General features: G+C 41.3%; 1 protein-coding gene across 16 annotated transcripts in view; it reads left to right on the top strand.

Annotated features, from left to right (window-relative positions):
• Positions 1-9028: 9028 nt before the first annotated feature.
• Positions 9029-20886, top strand: part of CREM (cAMP responsive element modulator) — a 36248-nt gene continuing 24390 nt past the window's right edge. For 6 of the 16 annotated variants that reach the window (XM_075082439.1, XM_075082434.1, XM_075082436.1 and 3 more), the window contains exons 1-3: positions 9079-9184; positions 14057-14167; positions 14838-14961. In XM_075082439.1, the coding sequence (XP_074938540.1) occupies positions 14127-14167; positions 14838-14961 (165 nt within the window). In that variant the 5' untranslated portion in view covers positions 9079-9184; positions 14057-14126. Of the gene's footprint in view, positions 9185-10048; positions 10067-14056; positions 14168-14837; positions 14962-20886 lie in introns of those variants that run through there. The other 10 variants (XM_075082440.1, XM_075082438.1, XM_075082437.1 and 7 more) reach the window with 7 other exon arrangements.

The following is a 20886-nucleotide window of genomic DNA, read 5'->3' as shown; positions in this document are numbered from 1 at the left end:
AATTAACTGTTGCAAACTAGAAACATAGACACAGGAGAAAAGGTATTTTTTCAAATCTAATATTTTTGGGTGTTCAGCATAGGAGAATCATGTACTAGTTTTCTGAGATGATGAATATTCACAGTTTCCACAGACTTTATGTTAGGTACCAAATCCTTACCTCTCTGCAGCCTCTCTTCTGGAAGGCTGCAGCTGAGGAACCACAACTGGCCAAACACAATTAGGAGGAAGAATGTGAACATTCATTATTGCTTTGACACAAGGTGTTTAAAAATTGTTCTTGGATTTAAATGTATTTAGGAAATAATAATTTCTAAGTCCCAAAAACTTTTGTAAAACCTGAATACACTTTTCATCAAGTTCCTTTGTCAAGGCTGGCCAGAGAATTACCACCTGAAAATACACAGTGGCGTATTAAGGAGTCTGAGATGAGCTCTGTGGTGTGTGCTGCTGACGTCATACCATGACTCCCACATGGCTGCCTGCAGATCCAGAAGAGCAGGGGTTCTCCTACAGTCCATTAAGAAATAGTTTTCATGTCTCCACTCAGAACAAAACTAAAATGCGTGTGTATGCACTGGTGTTTTACATGAGTGCATTTATGCATCAGTGAACTTAATTCAGTGTGAGCTTCACAGCGGGGCTGCTCCTGCTTGCTGAAACCCAGATGTTGATCAGGTGAATTAGGCCTGCTGGGCAGAAGTGCCCAAAAGTACCAGCTTAGAAAGTTGCCATTTGACAAAGCTTAATCAATTAATAGAACATTCAGCAACCTTAGTCACGTCTTGCCATATTTCTTGATGAGAGCAAATGCCTAGACCTATTTTAAATCCAGCTTAACCTGGGCTCAGTGTTATCTTTTGGCAGCTATAGCTAGTGGAGTTACAGATGGGTGACACAGATGGAAACTCTGGAAGTTTTCATAGGATGGTCCTATGGAGAAGCCAACTTCTTCTCAGTAAACTCCTATGGATTCTTCATCAGTTCTTCATTATAGTAGTGAGCTACCCAGGTTAATTTCTACTATATGCATATGCCACCTTAAAACTTTGCCACACCACGTATACAACTTTAACATTTCCACAATTACATCTGCTATTGAGTCTGTTCATCGTTCTAACCAGTATTACAGTATTTCCTGAAATTCCCTTGTTGTTTATATGCATTTGTTTTCTTTTATCTGACGCTTCTGTTTCCCTGCCTGTGTTAACTTGTTTTCTCTTATACAGTAACTTCTTTTGGCAGGAGCTATTTTGTTTATGTTTATGCTGCATCTAACACTGCATTATTCTGGTCCAAAATTAGGAATCCCACAGGCCTGTGATAGTACAAACACTCAATGAAATATGCCACTATATGAGCTACTGCTTTATCTAAAAGCTGTTTTACAGGCTGCAATATGAATTGCCAGTAGAACATTCCTCACCACCACCATTTCATTTGCAGATAGATGCCTTCCATGTTGCTATCTGCTCTTTTTTGCTCAGATTTCAAAACCCATTTTTACAGTAACAGATCCTTTAGCCTTTTTCATGTAGAAAAACATAATATTTGCTGAATTCTGAGCAAGTTACCTGTCTCCCCTTCCCTTGCAACCACGTTCTTTAGTTTGTGCAAGGTTTATGCTGGATTATTCGTTATAGTCATGTTACATTAAATTTTCACTAAATTAATTACTCAGTATCCATTTTTTTGTGCAGATAATATTAAAAGAGGGATTTTTTCCTAAAAACAAGATAAATGAAAGCAGGAATGAACCTTTATTTCATTATAGTTATTTTTAATCTAGACTTTTATTGTGGCTGTTTGTCTTTCATATGGTGACACACAAAATGTGCGTATAAATTAAGCGTACATTTTGTGATTATAAAAATCCACAGAAATAAAGTATTATTCCTGTAGCTTTCTTTTTTTAAAGTTTATGAAGAATTTTAAGTGTAGGGTTATTTTATCTGCTCAAACCCCTTTAACTCTGGCTAAGAAAAGGACGCTCACTGCAATCACGTCCACTAGATGGCAGTGATGAATATATAAAGAGCAGTTTAAGCGTTCGAACTTGCACAACCTACAGGAAGACTAACGAAATGTACATCTTTTTGTTCTGAAACAGGGAAATAAACAGGAGTTGAGCGCTCCCAAACAACGTTGATGAGTTAGTTCAACTCCCAGATTCGTTCTGTCCTTCCCCAGGCCTGAGATTGCTTGAAAAAAACTCACAAATATAATTTTTCCTTCATTATTAAAAAGGGACACCAACTTATTTTCATGTCATTGTAGCTGAACAGTTAAATTATATTCCTGATGAGGAACCCTAGATAATGTTCCTTTCCTGTATTTTTTAAAAAATTGTTGCTAAAAAAATCGTTCTGCAACATTATTGACAAGTACAATTGTGTATTTAAAACTTGTATTTAAAGATCAGCGAGTTGTAAAACTTTTACAATGCAGTAAGTCTGAATCTAAATTATTTTACTTAGAGGACTTTTCAGATAGAAAATAGCTTTATATGTGAGGTATCAAAATAATAAAAGCTTTTAGAGCTTTCATTTGTTCCGTTACAAGACTGAATATCCTCCCTGTCCAGGGAGTGTATCAAATGCAGACATCTCAGGTACTTACTTGTTATGGGGTAGCTTGAACTGGATATGATTTACTAGCAAACAAGTAATCTGGCATTTAAGAGGTTTCAGTGTTCATATTCATCAGGCTGCTAATCTAAACAAACTTGGAAAAAGAATAAAAGACCTTCTAATGAAGCTCTTATGTGACTTTCTTTCTGACTTACTGAAAATGGAGGAATCCCACTGGGTCATTACCTGGCTGGGTTAGAACTGATTGGCGGGATTTTGCTTTCAGGGTTTTAATTTGAATATAAAACTACCCCTGATGTTTACTATAGTAAATAAGCTCCTGTTTGTAGTTTTCATGCTTTAGCTTATATGCATAAAATCCCAAAGATGTTATGTGTTACACAAGTGCGGTAACAGAGTTGCATACACAGAACCGTGTACAACCAACCACAAAAAATCTGCTCCCCCATGGAAAACAACGTACAGGTGCTAGAAAATCTAGTCTATAGCCAGACTGTTAACTAAACGCAAATTCTTCTTAGCAATTTTTTTGTATTTTTGTTGCATATTTTTGAATGAATATGAGATCTCTGTGTGTGTGTGTCTTTTACTGCATTATCTGAATGGTTGATGTCATTCACCTTTCTGTGAGGTAGTTTCTCCATGTCTGTATTAGTGCCTGCCACATTACTGCGTTGGCTTACCTTGTTCTACAGGATAAACCTCCTGCAAAGCATGATCATACGACAGCGAACAGTTTGTGGTACGCACATTCCTGCGGTACAATATATTCGCATTAAGCTACCTGAGCCTCTTTAAACCTTGCAGGAAACTTTTCATACTGTCCAACTCTTGTTTTGTTTGTACTTCTTTTAACACAGCCTATTCAGAAGACTTTTAACAGTAAAGTTTTATGTATTTACATTTTAAGTAGAACTCAGGCAGTTGTTTGGAAAGTGACATCAGTTAATATGTTTTACACAAACCTTACACTTTTCACCAAAGAAGTTCAAAGATCTCTACAAACAGTAATAAATTGTAAATGGTTAAGAACATTGTGAAGTGCATATTATGTTCATGTTATAAGGAAATTATTAGAGAAAGTTCATTATTCAGCAGCAAAAATGAGAAAATGTCACGTAATAGATCTCGGTTGCCATTCTGTTTTCCTGCTGGAGCAGAAATACCACCATTGAACTCACCAGGCAATTCTTTAAAGATTTCAGCCCACTTACACTGTTACCTAGTCAGAATATTATTTTTTCACTATAATAATTTCTCTCATGACATGAGGAAGTGACAAGTGAGTACACGACAATCCATAGAATGTCAAGTAATTTGCCAACTATGGGTTTCCCCATTTTTTCCTCTGTTCTGGCTCCAGTGTGTGGGCAGCAACAGTGCTGGAGACCTCACCTAGGAATGGTAGATGAGAAAACAGACACTGAATTGTGTCAAGTCTCCTTCTCATAAAGCTTTTCTTAAAAACACCACACCAAATACCCAAGTACACATTCAGAAATCATTTTAGTTGTGTTGTTCAAGCAGTGATTAATGATGGGACTGCAGTTTACTGTACTCTGGTTTACTTCGGCATGTTTTGGTGCATCAGTAAGTACCGCTCCTTTCAAACTACAGGACATACCAGATAGTAGCATATCACTCATAATTCCTGTTTAGTATTTATAAAATTATATTTCTGATTACAAATCCTAAAAAAAGAAAAACAAACAAACAAAAAACCACCAAACCACACTGAAATGTTGTATTTCAGCCTGTACATCTGTGCTTTGGGGTGTAAAATACCGTAGCATTACTGCAAGTTATTATCCAAAATCAAATCTTTACAAATCCAAGAAAACCAAAGTAATGGTATTTTTAAAAGTTGAACTAGATTAGTACTGGATACTCCCTTCAACAATAATAACCTCCAAGCCTTCCGAATAAAGAAATCCTGTTATTTACATGACACAAGGCAGTGTTGAGCTAGCTGAGGTACTGCAAACCCTCACAGCTGTTAGGCCAGAATTCTCACTAAGCCGTACCTGGGATTTCTCAAGGCTATTCCTTCCTGCGTTTCTGGCTTCTGCAACCCATAAAAGTCAAGGAGGTACCTTAGCACAGCCCTAATTTAGGCAGTATTAACTTTCAGAGGTTCCAGTGATGGGCAGTAATGAAAAATAGGAACAAAAGGATCATTACTCTTATACTACTCATACAGTCACTCAGTCTTGCTTCCGTCTTAGTTTAGGAAAGGAAACATAACTATATACTTATAATCCTACATATGTGTAACATTTTTTAAAACCTATATACATTTGGGAAAAAAAACCCAATTTACAAAGCTTTTACCTTTTACAATATTTGTCAATATTTGCCTTTTTAAGGGTGTGCCATTTCTGTTTCTGTTTGTAAGGCAATTTAAATGTGCATTTTTCTTGCATTGTTAGCAGTTCATCAAAAAAGAATAGGTAAAATAAGTTATTAGTCTTACATTTTATATTCATGACAGTATTTTATTTTTTATACTCATTACAGCGTACTTCTTGCCTAATCTGTTCTCTGTTTCAGACAGATCAGGATTCTGTTGCAGCATGAGAGTATTGGTTACTTCTGACTTTCATCACACTTACAAAATAAGTGGTGAAAACAATGGCTGTGTGTGGACTGCACTTCCGTGTGACCACTCTACAAGTTCTGCACTTGTCCTTCTGTTCCTTTACAGGCAATGAAAGAGTAGAGGTAGGGTTATTTAATGAGCGGTCTGCAAAGGGATCTGTGGTGCAATTATTTTGTGCTAATTCAGTCTCTTCCAGGTTCATACACTCAATAAGGAATTAATTTACAACCTATGACAATACCTAAAAACATGCAATCTTTAAGGAGACAAAGATGTAGACATCAAATATCAGATTGCGTAAGTGAAGAAAAACAGAGTGCTGTTAGAAAAGCCTAACAGTGAGCTTCATTAAATGTTACATGAGAATGCATTTACTGGACATCTTTTAGCTAAGCATTCATTGGGGATTATTTCTGGCATTATAAACTACTGGCCAATTATAATTGTCTTTATATAAATAGCACCTAGGGCATTTCAGACATGATTTGAATAAAGGCTTTTCTTTAAAACTTATATTTCATCATTCCTAAAATTGTAGGATGTGTAGGTGTGTAATAGGCTGAAAAGATACCACATGGCTCTAGGATGGAAAAAAAAGGACAAACATTTGAACATCAGGTGAGATGGCAATATTGGGATCATTTCTATAATGCAAAACCAAAGCAAAGTTATTAAATATCAGTATTATTTCAAATAGAATGTCAGGCTATTTTTCTGTCAGTCTAATCTATATTACCTTCCATTGTCTGAATCCTAATTAGAAAGAAGCCTACAATCTAAGTAGCGCACCCCTTTTTCTGTCTTTACTTATGCCATGACAATCTATGAACTGTTTTACAAGAAAACTACATAAGTGTTTCATAAGATTATAACTGAAATGCACCAAGTTCTTTTAACCCTATTCCTTCAAAAATCTATTTAAAAGATAGCTGTGAAGACCCAATATGTAAGATCAGCTGTCTGCAGATTACATAGATGGCATTCATATTGATCCAATATGCATTGCTGAAGTGTTTATATTCTCTGCAAAGAACATCACATTTCTTTTGGTGTCAGTCAGTGCCCACTGAAGTTGCTCCAACTCCCTGCTCATATATTACCCCCCTCACCTGAGGTAGTACTCCTCTCTGTGTGGTGGTGCTGTGGACCAGACCTAAGCACTGATCCCAGTTGAAAGAAACTTTCTTGATATACTGTTTCTAACTCGAATTACTTCCCCAGAGGGGGTTCTGGGTTGCCCGATCAGTGGTATCAACGTAGCTGAGGGGCTGGGAATGAGATGCCAGAGGCAACTGGGCGCTGCTTCTTCATTGCTCTTTCAGTTACACTTTTAACTTCTCTCTACAGAACTTCTGACTATGTGTACCAGAGCCAAAAAAAGACCCAATGAAAAAGTAACTGCTACTGAATCACAGATACTTCCTTGAACCTGCAGGACACAGCATCCAGTTGGAAATTAAAAGACAATGCAGGTAGTCATTCTGATGGCAGCACAGTCCCTGGATTTCACATTTATGTTCAATACCATCTTATGTAAATTATGGCAATCGTAAAGAATCCTGACCTGTGAGGTTTTCTTATGGATTGCTTTTGGTCCTAGCATTTGAAATTAAGTTGCTTCATATGAGGGATAGATACCAATTGAATTACAACCATTTTAGAATAATTTTAGTTAGAGTGATGGTCTTTTGTAGCAAAGGTTGTTTTGGCCTCGGCCAACAAATACAGTGCCCCAACCCTGCCACAGCAAGAATGCAACACTTCCTCTTCATTGCCCTCCGCTCCCAGCCACCAGCCCTGTAGCCTGACTATACCCCCGCAGAACCTGACCAACTTCAGCAAGCCACGTCAGGGCCTGAAGCTGGTTAGTCTTTATATCACCAAGGACTAAATCCCTTTGGCAGTTCACTCACTTCTCTGATACACTTCATTAAATTAGCAGAGAGAAAAGGTACAAATAGTAATAAACTCTTAGTTAAACATTTCAAAGCTGCTTATAAAAGTTGCGTATGACTTCTGCTTATGAAAACTAATAGAAAATAACTGCTTTTCCAAATTCACACCGTAAGAGTTCCATGGAAATTCTCAGATTCTTTATAAATAACTCATTCCCGTGGTTTTCGTTATTTAACACACTCATTCGAAATTTCTTCCTGATTATAATCAGTCTTCTACCTACAAAAATATTTTTGTAGGTATCACCACTATCACAACAGCTACTTTTGGCTTTTTGAGCTTCACCAGGGTTGTTCTCAGTAGTTTTACACTTGCTTGCTCATTTGATTGTCTTATTAGTCTGTCAAATATTTTCTAATTCGCCAGAGGTTTTCTAGTAAAGCACATCTTTTGGTGAATGGGCATAACAGTTTGGTACTGAATGGGTTAGCTGTCAAATCAGAAGATTATTGTTCATGGGAAGAGAAACTCCTATTTAAAACCCTGAAAAGACACATAAAATATACACAACAAACAAAAGGAGGGAAACAGAACTCAAAACAGGAAGGGGGTGTTGTTCAATATTTCAACAAAGGAAATGTATGATGAAAACTTGCATAAGCAATAGGGACATGAAAAAATTTGTATTCTTTGCACTAGATTGTGATTTTGATAGATGTGTTAACTTTTGTGAGGCAAATTAACAAGCTTAAATGCTTAAAGGCAAAAATCTTTGCAAATAGATCCAATTCATCTTTCATGAAGTCAGAGATAAGTTATTTGGCTTTTTTTTTTTTAACACAGGAAATCAATACCTAGGTTCTCTTCATTCCATGAATAAGACTGAACATTTGACCTGTACAGACATATTACCAATCCTGACACACACATCCTCCAATTCTTCCATCACAATGAGTCACGTGAAATTAAGGTTTTCATTCTTGTTTAGCACAGTATTGAATAGTTTCTCACACACATAAAAAAAAGTAAAAAAGGGTAAATAAGTGGAGTAACATGTAGTCATGTAGTTTAAAATATACTGTAGTATAATCCTTTCTGACACTACTTTGTGAAATACTGAATAGCAGTAAGATGTACGATGTGAAAACACCACAAGTAACAGAGTTCAGGGCCGAGGCATTTATGGCATTTCAATATTATTAAAACTGAGAATACGGGCCTTATACTTCCTGGAACGAGAAACGCTCCGACACACGGCACAAACCGAAGGTGACTCATGGCATTCGAGCGCATCCCGTGGCGGCGGGCGGGGAAAGGCGCGCGTCGATCCCGTTCGTTGCCTCCGGCAACGTCCGGTTTATTTAGCCGAATAAATACAAAACTCGATGTCACGCTTCGAAAGGAGAAAGATGCGGTATTGGGAACGACTGACGCAAGGGACGGGCCCCCGGGAAGAACGCTCTATAAAAGGGGCTGCGGGCAGGCTCACGGCTCGGGCTCGCTGCTCTGCCGGCCGCCACCCCCCGCCCCGCTCCGCGCGCTCCCCGCCCCTCCCCGCCCCTCCCCCCCACGACGGCAGCGGGGGTTTGTGCAGAGGGCGCCAGCCTCACCCCGCCGAGCTCCGCGGGGACGCCGCTCCCCGACGGAGGGCGGAGGGCGGGCACCGCGGCCCTGCCGTGGCACACCTCGGATACGGGCCCCCTCCGGGGAGCGGGAGCAGGGCTGAGGTACCCCAGGCACTCCGCGCCCCACCGCGCCATCGCCACTCCCCGCCGGACGGGGGGGGAGCCGCCCCTCACCCACACTGGGCGGCTCGTCCCGCCCCCGAGCCAATGGGAGGCGCCGCCGGCAGCCCCGCGGCGGCGGTTGGCCGGCCCGCCAGCCGTTGGGCGCCTCGTAGCCAATCGGCGGCGGCACCTGAGCCCCGGCTCCTCCTCCTTCCGCGGCCGCCGGGGCTGGGAGTCGCCGTAGACGCCATTTCCTCAGCGCCCCCGCGGCGGCGCGGCTGCATCAGCGCTGACGTGAGGCCGACGTGCGGCTCCGCCCGGCCCAATCCCCCCCACCCCCTGTGACGGGGGCAGCACGTACAGGGCGGCGGGTGAGTGCGGGAGGAGGCGGGGACACGTGTGCGCGCGGCCCGACCCCCCGCGGGCCGGCAGCGGGGGAGCGCCGAGGGCAGCGGCCGGCCCGGGTAGCGCGGGGCGGCGGGCAGGGCGGGCACGGCAGGGCAGGGGGGCGCTGTGCCGCCGTGCCGCCGGGCTCGGCCCCTGCCGCCGGGAGCGCGCAGGAGGGGGCGGAGGCGCGTCCCCGCCGGCGACCGGGAGCGCGCCGCGCTCAGGGAGGGCCGGGCAGGATATGCCTGCCTCGCTCGGTCGCCCGGCGCGGTTCGGCGTGGCTCTGCTGGCGGCCCCGAGAGGTCCCCGCAGCCCGGGGAGGGGGTGTAGGCAGCGCCCTACTCCGTTGTAGCCCAGCGGCCGAGGTGCCCGCCGGGGCCCCGGGGCGAGGCTTGGAGGGAGAGCGGCTCGGCTGGGCTGCCGGCGGCCCGGCGGGGGAGGAGGCACGGGCAGCCTGCCTGCCCGCGGGTCCCTGCTGTCCCCGGGGCGCTGCTCGGCGGAGGGGGGCGGGCGCCGGCCGCCGTGGCGCCGGGCCGCGGTGCCCGCCGGCGCTCCCGCCCAGTCCGGCAGGCCTGAGTATGTCCTTGTCCCAGGGGTTTTCCGAGCCGGGACGGGAAAGCAGGAGGAGGAGGATGTCGGAGGGCTTCGTCGGTCCTGGGTCTTGCTTAAAGTTTGGAGGGTTTTGTCTGCACCCACTGCTGCCGTGTCACCATCTTGCTGTTGAGTGGACCCCACGTTAAGTAATTGTACAGACACTGATGCTCAATCGATCCTCCTGCCTGTCAGGGACTGGTGGGACTCTTCTAAACGGGGACCGTGTGTCCTCTTCACAGCAGACTCGGCACTGTCTTGCCCCGATTACTGAGGTAGCAGAGTGACGGGTAGCTTGCTTGTGCTTATAGTAATGTCAGGTTGGGATTTTACTTTTTTTTTTGTTTTAGGTTGTTGATAAGATGTTCTAGGAAGGAAAGGATGGGGAAGAAAATGAGGAAACACGTTAGCGTTTAGGAGACACAAAAAACTTAATATTCTGCTGATACTGAAAACTTAAAGATTACACTTTCAGAATCTGGTCTGTTTTGCACTGTTGCTCATCTTACCTGGCTGAACATGGTGACCACCTTGCCAGCTGGTGTGCTTTACAAAGCTGTGCAGTAAAAGATTATAGACTTCATACTTGAAAACACAACACTTCTGAAGCTAGTGCATTCTGACAGTTTCCACACTCACCGTGGGGTCATCAGTAAATGCAAAATAGGTCCTTGCTTTCTAGTAACTTCCCTGTGAATGAAAGCTTTCAAAGGGACTTGGAGCAAGGGCTGAAACATGTTGCTTAGCCTCTTACAATTTCCTTTGTAATAAGCCACCTTTGTAAATGGTCTCTGATGTATAAAGATTTGTTGAAATAAAGAAGTTGTCTTTAAAATGTCTCTGGGTATTTAATTAGACAGTCATACATTTCCAGCTATACAAAATACAGTACCAATTTGCTTATGCAGTAAAATTTTACCAACACTCATTAAATACATTAATATTCAGTGATGTAAAACAAACAGTATTGGGGAGGAATGAAAGGATTTTTTTTGGTGCTCTTTATTACACAGGAACACATCTTGCTAGGGATGTTATCCGTAACCTTTTATCTATGGACAAAAGTATAAAAGGTTCACACCTCTAGCTGTAAAGGAATTCCAGTTCTTTAGGTCACCCAGGTAACGTTTTCCTTTAGCTGATGCTGCCTGTCAGTTTTGTCCCATCAGGGATGCTGCTGTTATCAGCTGAAGAAGCTTTTGGTGTGCACTATATACATCTTAATCTGCGTTTACCTGGTACTGGCCTACTGTATGCCAGTCTCAGTGACTGTAGTAAACACGTGCTAGTACATGGTGAAATGTTACTAGATAGTTAACAGTTAAACCTCCTGCCAGATCCTGAGGATTTCTTTGCTGTTTTGTAGGAAGAAGCAGGTATCTTTGCCTATGTTACGGAAAGCCATTTTTTGCCCCCTTTTTTATAGGAGGGGAGAGGTATAACTTGTTTATTAATTTAAAAATCCAGACTAATATTTGAATTTACTGCTTAATGATGGTAAGCAACCAAGGTGGAAAATGTAAGAAATGAATGTATTAACACTGAATATAAGACTAAAGCTTGTATTTAATCAATCGTACAGTGAATAAAAACACCCATATACTTTAAAATGATTTGTTTGGTTTTCCTTTAAAATAGCAGGAAGGTAATGTAAACGTCAAAGTGTGACGGGTACTACTACTGATACACTTTTATAAAGGGTTTTGAGTGCTTGGTAAAAGATTTTTCTTTGAAACGTAAAACTAATATGTAAGAATTTGCTCGCAGTGTAGGCTGATTGTGATACATGTGGAAACTGTTTATGTGGGTAGTTTCTGGATTGTATTAATAACTGTTTCTTACCACAGTCCATACTCCTGATGTTTTAGAAACATAGTTACAATCTTGCTCTGTACTTTTTCTGTATATTAAAAACACTTCAGTGTACTCATGGTAAAACAATATATGAGGTAATAGAGGAAATACAAAATCTGTCCAACTCAGGTTATATAAATTTGAGAGTTTATGGGAGTGCACTAAAGGCAGTGATAACCTGGACTGGACTCTGAAATTCAGGAGTTTCTTAGCACGTGTGGTGTGGAGCTGTGCGCAGGCCCATGTGAAGTGACGTGGCCCTGTGTGGCTGTACCACTTCTGACCCTGCGGGCTCAAATGACTGTGGCTGACTGTCACCTGCTTCAGTACTCCCCTACGGTCCCAATGTCTAACGAAGATTCACAATCTTGTAACATCTCTGAATTATGATACTAATGTGCTACATTTTGTCCTTAGTCATCTTTTTCCTTGAAGTTTTATGCCAAGATAACTAGTGTATCTTTTAAAATTACCTATGTCCTCTGTCACTTTTGTTTTGGTTTTGTTAGGTCTTTATATTTGGAGGGCATTTTTAGTCAAATCTCTGTTTACAAGCATGCTAGAATTACTAGGTTGTCAAAAAGAAGTGGTTTTTAGCTTATCTAGGAGTATTTTGCTGTGTTTTAGGGTAAAAGTTGCATTTTATGGCAGTCAGAAAAAGCTAATGAAAAGCAGCATAGAAATTTTCAGATTTTACTCTGCTAAAGATTTAAAATAGGCAATCATTCGTGTTAAAAGTCAGAATGTACACAATTATCGATGGAAAATCTATTTAAATTCTTGAGGTTTTTAATGTATGTCATAAGTCTTAATTATATTTGTAATTTCACTGGCATGTGTAATACTTGCTGTTGTTTTTCTAATTTAACATAGATAATCTAAAAAATGCAGTCCTTTGTACTGTATTTTGTAAAATACTAGGAATAACTTTGTTAGATTTTCTGCTGCGCTGATGGTCTTTTCATAGGTATTTGATAACTCAGTTACTGGAGCACAGCAGGTGAAACGACTTTGGGAGAAAAATCCTGATAATCAAAGTAGTAAAAATAAATAAATGTTTAGTGTTCTGCAGTCAGTGAGGAATTCAGCTAAAATTTAGAAACTAAACAGTTTTTCACAACATGAAAACGGCTCTTTCCAGGTAAATCTTCAGTGGAATGCATTCAGTGGGAATAAAAATACTTGTTTTTTACCCAGCAGTAGGTTATCTGTGACAAATAGCTTTGGGTAAGAAAATACTTCAAGGCCTGTATAAAGGGAGTTAGTTCTGACTATATTCCCATCTTTAGGAAGAGATTGCAATGAATATGTTGCCAGTACCTATGTGGTATTTAGTCTTCATTGGGGTGTGAGTTTACAGAGGCATTCTTACATGAGCGAGGTAGAGCTTTCATGTTTGAGACTCTATGGATGGTCCTAGTTTACTAAGGAGGAACATTTTTTTTGTTGTTCTACTTTATTTTTGTTACATTGAATGCATATATAAAACTGGAATGATTTTAATAAACATCTTGTTATGGAAAATTATGGTGGAAAGCTTGGTGAAAACACTCTCAAAGCAGTGGCTCAACTTTAGTGAATTTCAGTAGGTCTTTAATTAGGTTGTATCTAGAGAAAAAGGTAATCAGTGGTGACTAACAAGACAGGAGTGTAGAAAGATTTTAGGTGTAAAATATCTCCTTGTAAATCTAATCTGAATTGATACTGGCATAGAATATGTAACTGCTGTTGGCAGAAATACTAATGTTACCCCTTAAAATCTTGAATGGTGTAGAGCTTGGCTACCACTAGCTGTGCTACTGTTAAGTCTGGTCAGTAGAGTATGACTAGAGGAATACAAGCTAAAAAATATGCTTCTCTGCATCATTTAACTGGATTACTTTTCATATTTTCATGCCCTTATTCTAGGCAAAAAGGGTAATTCAAAAAAATTTCTTCTGTAAGATTGAGGAATAGTCTGCAAAACAGTGCCGCAAAAGGAGTTGGCTTTACATTTAATATGATTTACTGTAGTTAAGTTTTAAAATGTGGGACTAAAATCAGGAGTCTGGCACATAGCAGACTTCCTTCCCCGTCTCTTCCATCTCTTGGTGTAAGACCTGAGAAGAAACTGCAGTAACTGTCAGCCAGTTGAAGTAGTTTAAGTCTGAGTTCAGACGGGCTTGCCATCCCCTAGTTACAGTAACTGAGCCCGAGGAAGCGAGATTTGCTGCCTCTTAAATCGCACAACTCGTATCACATCTTCCTTTTGTGGCCTCAATTCCTTGTGTAAGTAAGGTGTAGGTGGAAGCATGCCTGCAGCATGTCCTGCCTGCCTCTGCCTGACCCTATCCTGTCTCTGTTTGGTTTGTAAACTGATCTGTTGCCATGGCAATGTTTGTGACATCACCTGTTCAATGTTGCACCTTCAGTGCAGGGTTTGGTAGGAGAGAAAGGGAGCCGAAGAGAACCAAGCTCTTGTTTCAAAACACACCTTCCGTTATGACTAAGTGTGCCAAGAAATATGGAAAAGCAACTGTCAGGTAATTGCATTTTTATCCAGCAGATATATTTGGAAGCTTTATGGAGTTTAAACTCAGTTTAAATTGAGGGTCAGGGAGTTGCTTATTCTTCAATGAAATCTACCCTTGTTTTAGACCTGCAAAACGAGAAGAATTGCTGTGTGTCTTGAGCCACAAGGAGTTTACAGACAATTCAAGTGTAGATCCCAGCTGGGGGTCAGTATCTTGGAAGGTTCAAGGGGGCTGTGGCAGCATGTGGCTGCTGGTCAACTCAAGCCTTGTCCACCTTGTCCGGTGGGAGACATGAGGTGAGGGACCTGCTGTGGGCAGTGCTGGTGGGCTGCTCCAGAGCGCTGCACTCCCAGCCCTGCTGTCAACACTGTACAAGTGCTGGGGACTTTGCTTGTCTTCTCATGCCCTCTTGCGCATGAGAACCATTTCCAGAACTACCCCTCCTTGCAGCTTGCCAAAGTATGTGTTTTAGAGCTCCTGTCATATGAATTAATATATTAGTAGAGGAGAATGGGAAGAAAGAACTTCAGTCAATCTGATAGTTTTGAGAGAAATCTATTTATTTTTTGTTAGTTGTCTGCTCCAAATATAAAACAATCTGGAATTGCTGTTTTCTCCCTAGGTGCCTAATACGCCTCCCTGTACTGAATTATTTAGATGTGTATGTACTTACTTTTAGGCAGATGACCATGGAAATGGTTGAATCACAACAGGATGACAATGCAGGGGATTCTGTGCGAGAGAGGGATGCTGGTCGCCTTCAGAATCAGCCAGGCCGAAGTCAGATTTCCCCAGTATCTGAGGTAAGCTGCAGATGTGGAAAGATGAGAGTCAATAAAGTGATATTCAGCACTGCTAAGGTTTTTAAAAAATCAATTTGTACGGACTTCTCATGTTCTGTAAATTTTGTTATTAAATAGGAAAAATATAGCAAAGATACACTGAAAATGATGCTTGCTGTACTTAACAAAGAGCCATTAAAACACCAGGTCTGTTAAAAGGTAACACTCTAGGAGGCTGGGCTTTTCAGAATGATTAGTAGACACTTTTTGTTTGCGTTTTTCTTCCGCTTTTCTGAGGTGATTGTTTATTATGGAGATGGGAATAGGATCTTAGAGAGTTGAAATGGCTGCAAGATCAAACGTAGCTAAAATATGTGTAACTTGAAGATGTATTGTGTAACAAAAATGAAAAATTAATAAAAATAATCATGGTTCTTTCCTAGTCCCAGTTTTCATACAGAATGTGTTTCATCTTTTTGCAAGTACATTTTTAATGTATGCTTGTTTTGTTTCATCCCTGTGTATCCAATGACAGTGCCTAGAGTTCTAAAAATACGCTTTACTTGTTCTGTATGGTAGTTGTACCTGGAATCTTCTTTGGTACTTAATGGATAAAAGATGACATAATAATAATAATTCAAAAGCATTAAAAATATGCACTGAAATGTTCAGCACTTTCTCTCAAGTGTTCTTGCCAGTATAGCTTCAGGAAGCTGCATAGATGACTTAGAAGGATCTTCAAAAACCCTTTGTTAAATAAAGGAACTGATTTTAAAAAACATCTTACAGAATTTCTTCATCGTTAGAAGTTACTCAATAAGAGTCCTGTCCAATCTAAGGGAGGGTTGCTCAGTTATTTGATGCCACGTATTTGGAATGTTAAATACTTGATTTACATTATAGGTGTATTTTCAAGACTTGAATGCAGCTGCTTTTTGTTGGGTCTTCAGACACAAAGTAGACTGCAAAACATTTATGAATGCTTATTTGTTGTCTTTGTTACTTATGGCATTTGTTGTGGTTTTGATGCCTGCAGCATTGGGAATACTGTTTGGGTTGGGTGTTTTTTCTGTAAGAATGGAGCATAAACCAAGAATTTTATTTGGTTTGCTCTGTTGATATTATCCCCTCATTTCTTCTTTAGTTCTGTTCAAATTTTGTGTTTTTAACTACATAGGTTGATTTACATGTAAAATCTGTTGGCTTGTGGAGTAATCTCAGAAGAAAATACCTGTGAATTCTGCCACTTGGAATTTTTAATGTTGATCCAGAGACAAAGCTGTCACTGATGCTGTAGGAGGACTTCTGCTGGGTCCTCAGGGAAAACACTTTTTATGTTTATCTGCATTTGGTGCTTGAGTACTGTGTGTGAAGCTCAGCCATACTGGGCACAGGCCTCAGGTCTTTCAGTTAAAACTAATAACTGTAATACTGATGGATCTCGGTCAGCTAGCACTAAAATGAAACACATGACTTCAGTTTGAAGGCTCAGGATAATAGACTGGAGTTTACATCTGGGAGTCCCTCTTTTTGGTCAGACGGCCTAGGGAGCCGGCCTGGACCTGTCAGAGTGACGCGGCACCCATAAATGGAGTCGATGTCTCTCTCCTGGGCTGTCTGGAGAAGCGGGGTCGATGCAGTTGTGCCGCTTTGTGAAAAATAGTGAAGCTGAGAGGCCTCCAGCGGCAGGCCTGTCACCACCTGGCAGTGCCCTAGCCTCTGGGCCTGCTTCTCCCTCCCTTGCTGCTGTTCCCCGGCCCGCTGCTGCCACCCGGCCCAGGGCAGCTGGCACTCTGTGCCCACCCCCTCGGCCCATCCACGCTGAGCCGCCACAGCCTTTCTTTTGATAAAACAGGCCCTGGCAGAAAGCTAATTGCTGAAAGACCTCGTTGTGACTGTTTTTACAGCTTAAGATGAGGAGGACTTTCTTACCTTATATTCCTACCTGGCAGGCTCTGAAGGTGGGGCACTTTGTCAGGGCAAGGTTTAGAGGTGGATGTTGGGAGGTTAACCCCTGCGCGAGACCGGGATCTCATGTGGGACATCTCCTGTCTGCTTTTGCTGGTATGGGGTGGGAAATTCAGGGTTTTTCTGAGGAATTTGTGGCTGTGCTGCTGGTCCAGTGTCTGTATTTTGACTCTTATGGAAGGGCACGGATAGCTCCTTCTCCCTCTTTGGCCTCTGGAAGAGCACAGATAAGAGAAGGCAACCACTTAAAGTGACTGAAATGCACCTTGCACCAACTTCCAGTCATCTCTTCTACTAATTTTCTTGCAGATGTGCAGAAATATGAGAAAAGAATGACTTGGTTCTTACTGAGAGGTAAAGTGCCTGGTAACTGAAACTGAGGGCTTCCGTTCAGACATCTGCCTGGGTTTTGTTTGATTTTTTTTTTCTCAGCCAAATATTTGTTCAACCTTGGTTTTGTTCAGTCAGAAGTAAATCATTTTAATATGCTGTCTTTTGAGTGCTCAGTCTGTAGCTTTCTGTGTATTATCAAAGAATTGCAGAATGGTTGAGGTTGTGAGTGATGTGATTCTGTGAGATCATCTAGTCCAACCCCCTGCACAAGCAGTGTCAGTCACAGCAGGTTGCCCAGGGCCGTGTCCAGTTGGGTTGTGGATATCTCCAGTCTCCAAGGATGGAGTCTCCACAACCTCTCTGGGCACCTCTGCTGGTATTTGACTGCCCTCGCACTAAAAAAGGTGGGTTTCTTTATGTTTAATTGGAACTTCATGAGTTTTTTTAATTTGCTCAGTTTGTTAAGTATTACTTTGGCCAGGGAGGAACTAGTAAAATGCTGAGGCGTACAACTGCATAGGAGGTGGGTTTTTTTGTGGGTTTGTTTTTCTCAACACTGGAATTCAGGCTTTTTTAAAAAATACCTGCCATTTAGTTTTAAAAAGGTAGACAATCCCCAGAGGGCAGACATTGTTTTGTGCTGAGGCATTCTTAATGTCTTCCCTGTTGGAAGGGAGAGGAGACATTAAGAATGTCTGAGCGGGAGCACTATGGTCTGATGGGAGGGATAACCTTTGATGCTAAGGAGGACCTATTATAGATTAGTAGTAGAGAAAAGGTAGCTGTCTTTTTTTTATTTCCCTAGCTTGTGTAATAGATACTGCCATATGCTACTGCAATTTTTTGGTGATGAGAATGAAATTACTTTTTCTGCAAAAGCAAAAATCAGTAAATTACATCTCATTTTTGCTAGTTTCTGTCTTTCATCCATTGAGGCAAAACTGACAATTTCTATCTTGAAAGTGTTATTTTTAAAATAAATAATGTAGGACAAGATTGTATTTATAGTTGAACTTAACAAATAACTTTTAACTTCTTAAGTTTTAACTTAATTTAGTTTTTAACTTGGGTAACTTACTAACTTTTAACTTAACATTAAGCCAGCTAATGAATTGACACAGTATTGTTTTGGTGATCCAGCCACCAAAAAAATTAGCTAAGAAAATAATAATTTGTAAATATTTTGGTGGTTGTCTTTAGAGGCTGTTGAAAGTGTACGGAGCACCTGTATGGGAGCTTCACACCTTTTCTTCAGGGAAAAACGAAGATGCAGGGTAGAAAATTTCTCAACCAATTTTGAGATGGGCTCCATGGGTTCTATCTCACATGCACAGAGCTTCCTTTTAAGAACAGCCCTATACGTATTAATGTAAGTTAATTTGGGTTGAAATGCTCTGCTAATGTTGATGATGGTCAAACTTGTATCCTGGAACAGTTACATCTGCACTGGTATTCAAAGAGAAGTCAGATGTTCCTTTTGCAGGATTTCAAGAGGCCATATTGCATTTTGTGTTGCCCTGTGCTCAGCTACACTAAATACAACCCTAAAAATACAAGAGCAGTGTACGTAGACCTTTTTCAGATTTGACAAAAATACTTTGTTGTGGTTTTTTTCTTTAATCCTACAACTCTGATGGGTTCTTCTTTGAATTCTATTTTATAAACTTTGTCATGTTCAGTCTATCAGTAGAGCTGTCAGCTGCCTTTGTGTGAGATACTGCTGTTGACCTTGGTGCTGGCCCTGAACTAGACATGGGTCAGGATTCACAATGTGAGAACTGCCGTCAGAGAGAGCAGAGGTAATTTTCCAGAGTCTGGAGTGCATAGCCATTGCAAGCTGGGACTGCTTGGGTTTAGCACTTATGGGTTATTCTCCTGTGGGCTCTCGGCATCAAACATTGTGTTAAATCCTGCTCCCGACAGATTGAGCCCTGTAGAAGTTTGCCAGGCTGCTGTAAATACGGCTCTAAAACCAGCCTGCCAAATGCAAGTCTGGCACATTTTGTGAAGTTGATGTTAGAGCATTATAAACCCTGCAGCCTTGTCACCATTTTGTGCTTCCTTAAGGGTATTCTGTCACCAAAGGGCTGAAATCAGCCTAACCTTGTCTTCCTTAAAACTCTGTGCTGCTTTTTTTGGCATTAGCTTTGGAATTGAGCAGAACTTCCCTGTCTTCAGCTTTTCCTCGTAGAGGCTACCCGGTGCCTGAGTGTGGTGAGTCCTTTGCTCTTTCATTAGGATGGGTTTGCTTTGTCTTTCCCTTTTACAGAGTGCATTTGCCTTTACTTCTAGGGTCCTTGTAGTGTTTAGATTCTACAGCAGGGGCAGAAATCAGATGCAGCTGTGCACTGGGTACTTAATATCAGTAATGTTTAAGGCATGAGGGGTTGAATGTGAACCTCTGTAGTAGTCTGTAGGGAAAAGTTATCTGGCCTTGGGTGATGAGAGTGTGTACATCCACTGTATAACTGTTCAGATGGACAATGCACCTTGAAGTCAGATAACTGATGAGTAACCTCTTTCTCTGAAAGAATGCATGTGTCAGTATGAAGATGTCACTGAAATCAGGAATAAAACTCCTTAACACCAATGTAGTAATAAGAAGCAGACATTTTTATTATGGCGCCAGATGCAGAGGGGTTAATTCCTCCTAGCGTGCATGCCGCAAGTTGTGATGGGCAAAGCTTATATTGCTCAGGTATATACATATGCATTAGATGTCCTGGAACTAATTACAGTACTTGCATCTTAATTATCCGTATGTTTCAAGTCCCTTAGGAGCCCCTGAAGAGGTATTGGGTGGTCCCTAGTGGTTTGTTGAAGGGGTGGTTTTGTGTCCTTTCCATGAACTCTGAGTCCTTCTTCCACATATGGTCATGAGTTGGCCCATGGAGTAATCTTGTCGTGTATTGCAAGGTGTGTTGGTCTAGATGGAGATGTCCTTAGTTCCTTTTGTCTTGGTTTTGAGTGGCACCTGCTGCTGCTGGGTTGTTTGCATCCCTCCAGAACATTCCCCATCAGGCTTGAGTGCATTCTTGCCTGAGGCGCACTACAACAAGGGTGGTTCATGATCTTTTATGTTGGCTACTTTTCTTTCCCTTCCTGGAAGAGGGAGCACTTGTATTTCCAAACATATGAAGTATGGGACCATACTGCCATGACAGAATGCTGGGTTGGTATTCGTTGAAGCTATTAGACTTGGCTGTTGTATACCGAAGAGGATAGAACACAAAAGGACATTACAATATCTGAAGTGGCTTTGCCATTGCCAGGGACATAACCCTTGCACTGTTTAAGCAGGTGCTTAATGTGTTACGCTTCCCCTCACCCTCTATGTTCCTGAGATGCTTCTGTGGATTGTTTTCAGTCACTGTGCCAGTCAGCCCTTGAAGTAATGATGTTAAAGGTAGCATTGCTCATCACTGATGTCAGAAAGTGATTTTTTTGCCAAGTCTGTTTCAGTCAGCATTTATGCATGACAGCTCAAAATGTTCTAGTATTTTGGTTAACATGGGAATATTCAGTTTGAAAACAATGCAAAGGGAAATATGAATCGAAATTTTTAAAATAATTTCTAATATTTGTAAAAGATGCAGAATATGAAGTTGGAAATATTTTTTTTCAGTTTTAGTTATAGAAAACAAA

The sequence above is a fragment of the Phalacrocorax aristotelis genome, chromosome 2, assembly GCF_949628215.1.
Source record: "Phalacrocorax aristotelis chromosome 2, bGulAri2.1, whole genome shotgun sequence".
NCBI lineage: Eukaryota > Metazoa > Chordata > Aves > Suliformes > Phalacrocoracidae > Phalacrocorax > Phalacrocorax aristotelis.
The sequence above is the reverse complement of the archived record's forward strand: the minus strand, read 5'-3'. Positions and strand labels throughout refer to the sequence as shown.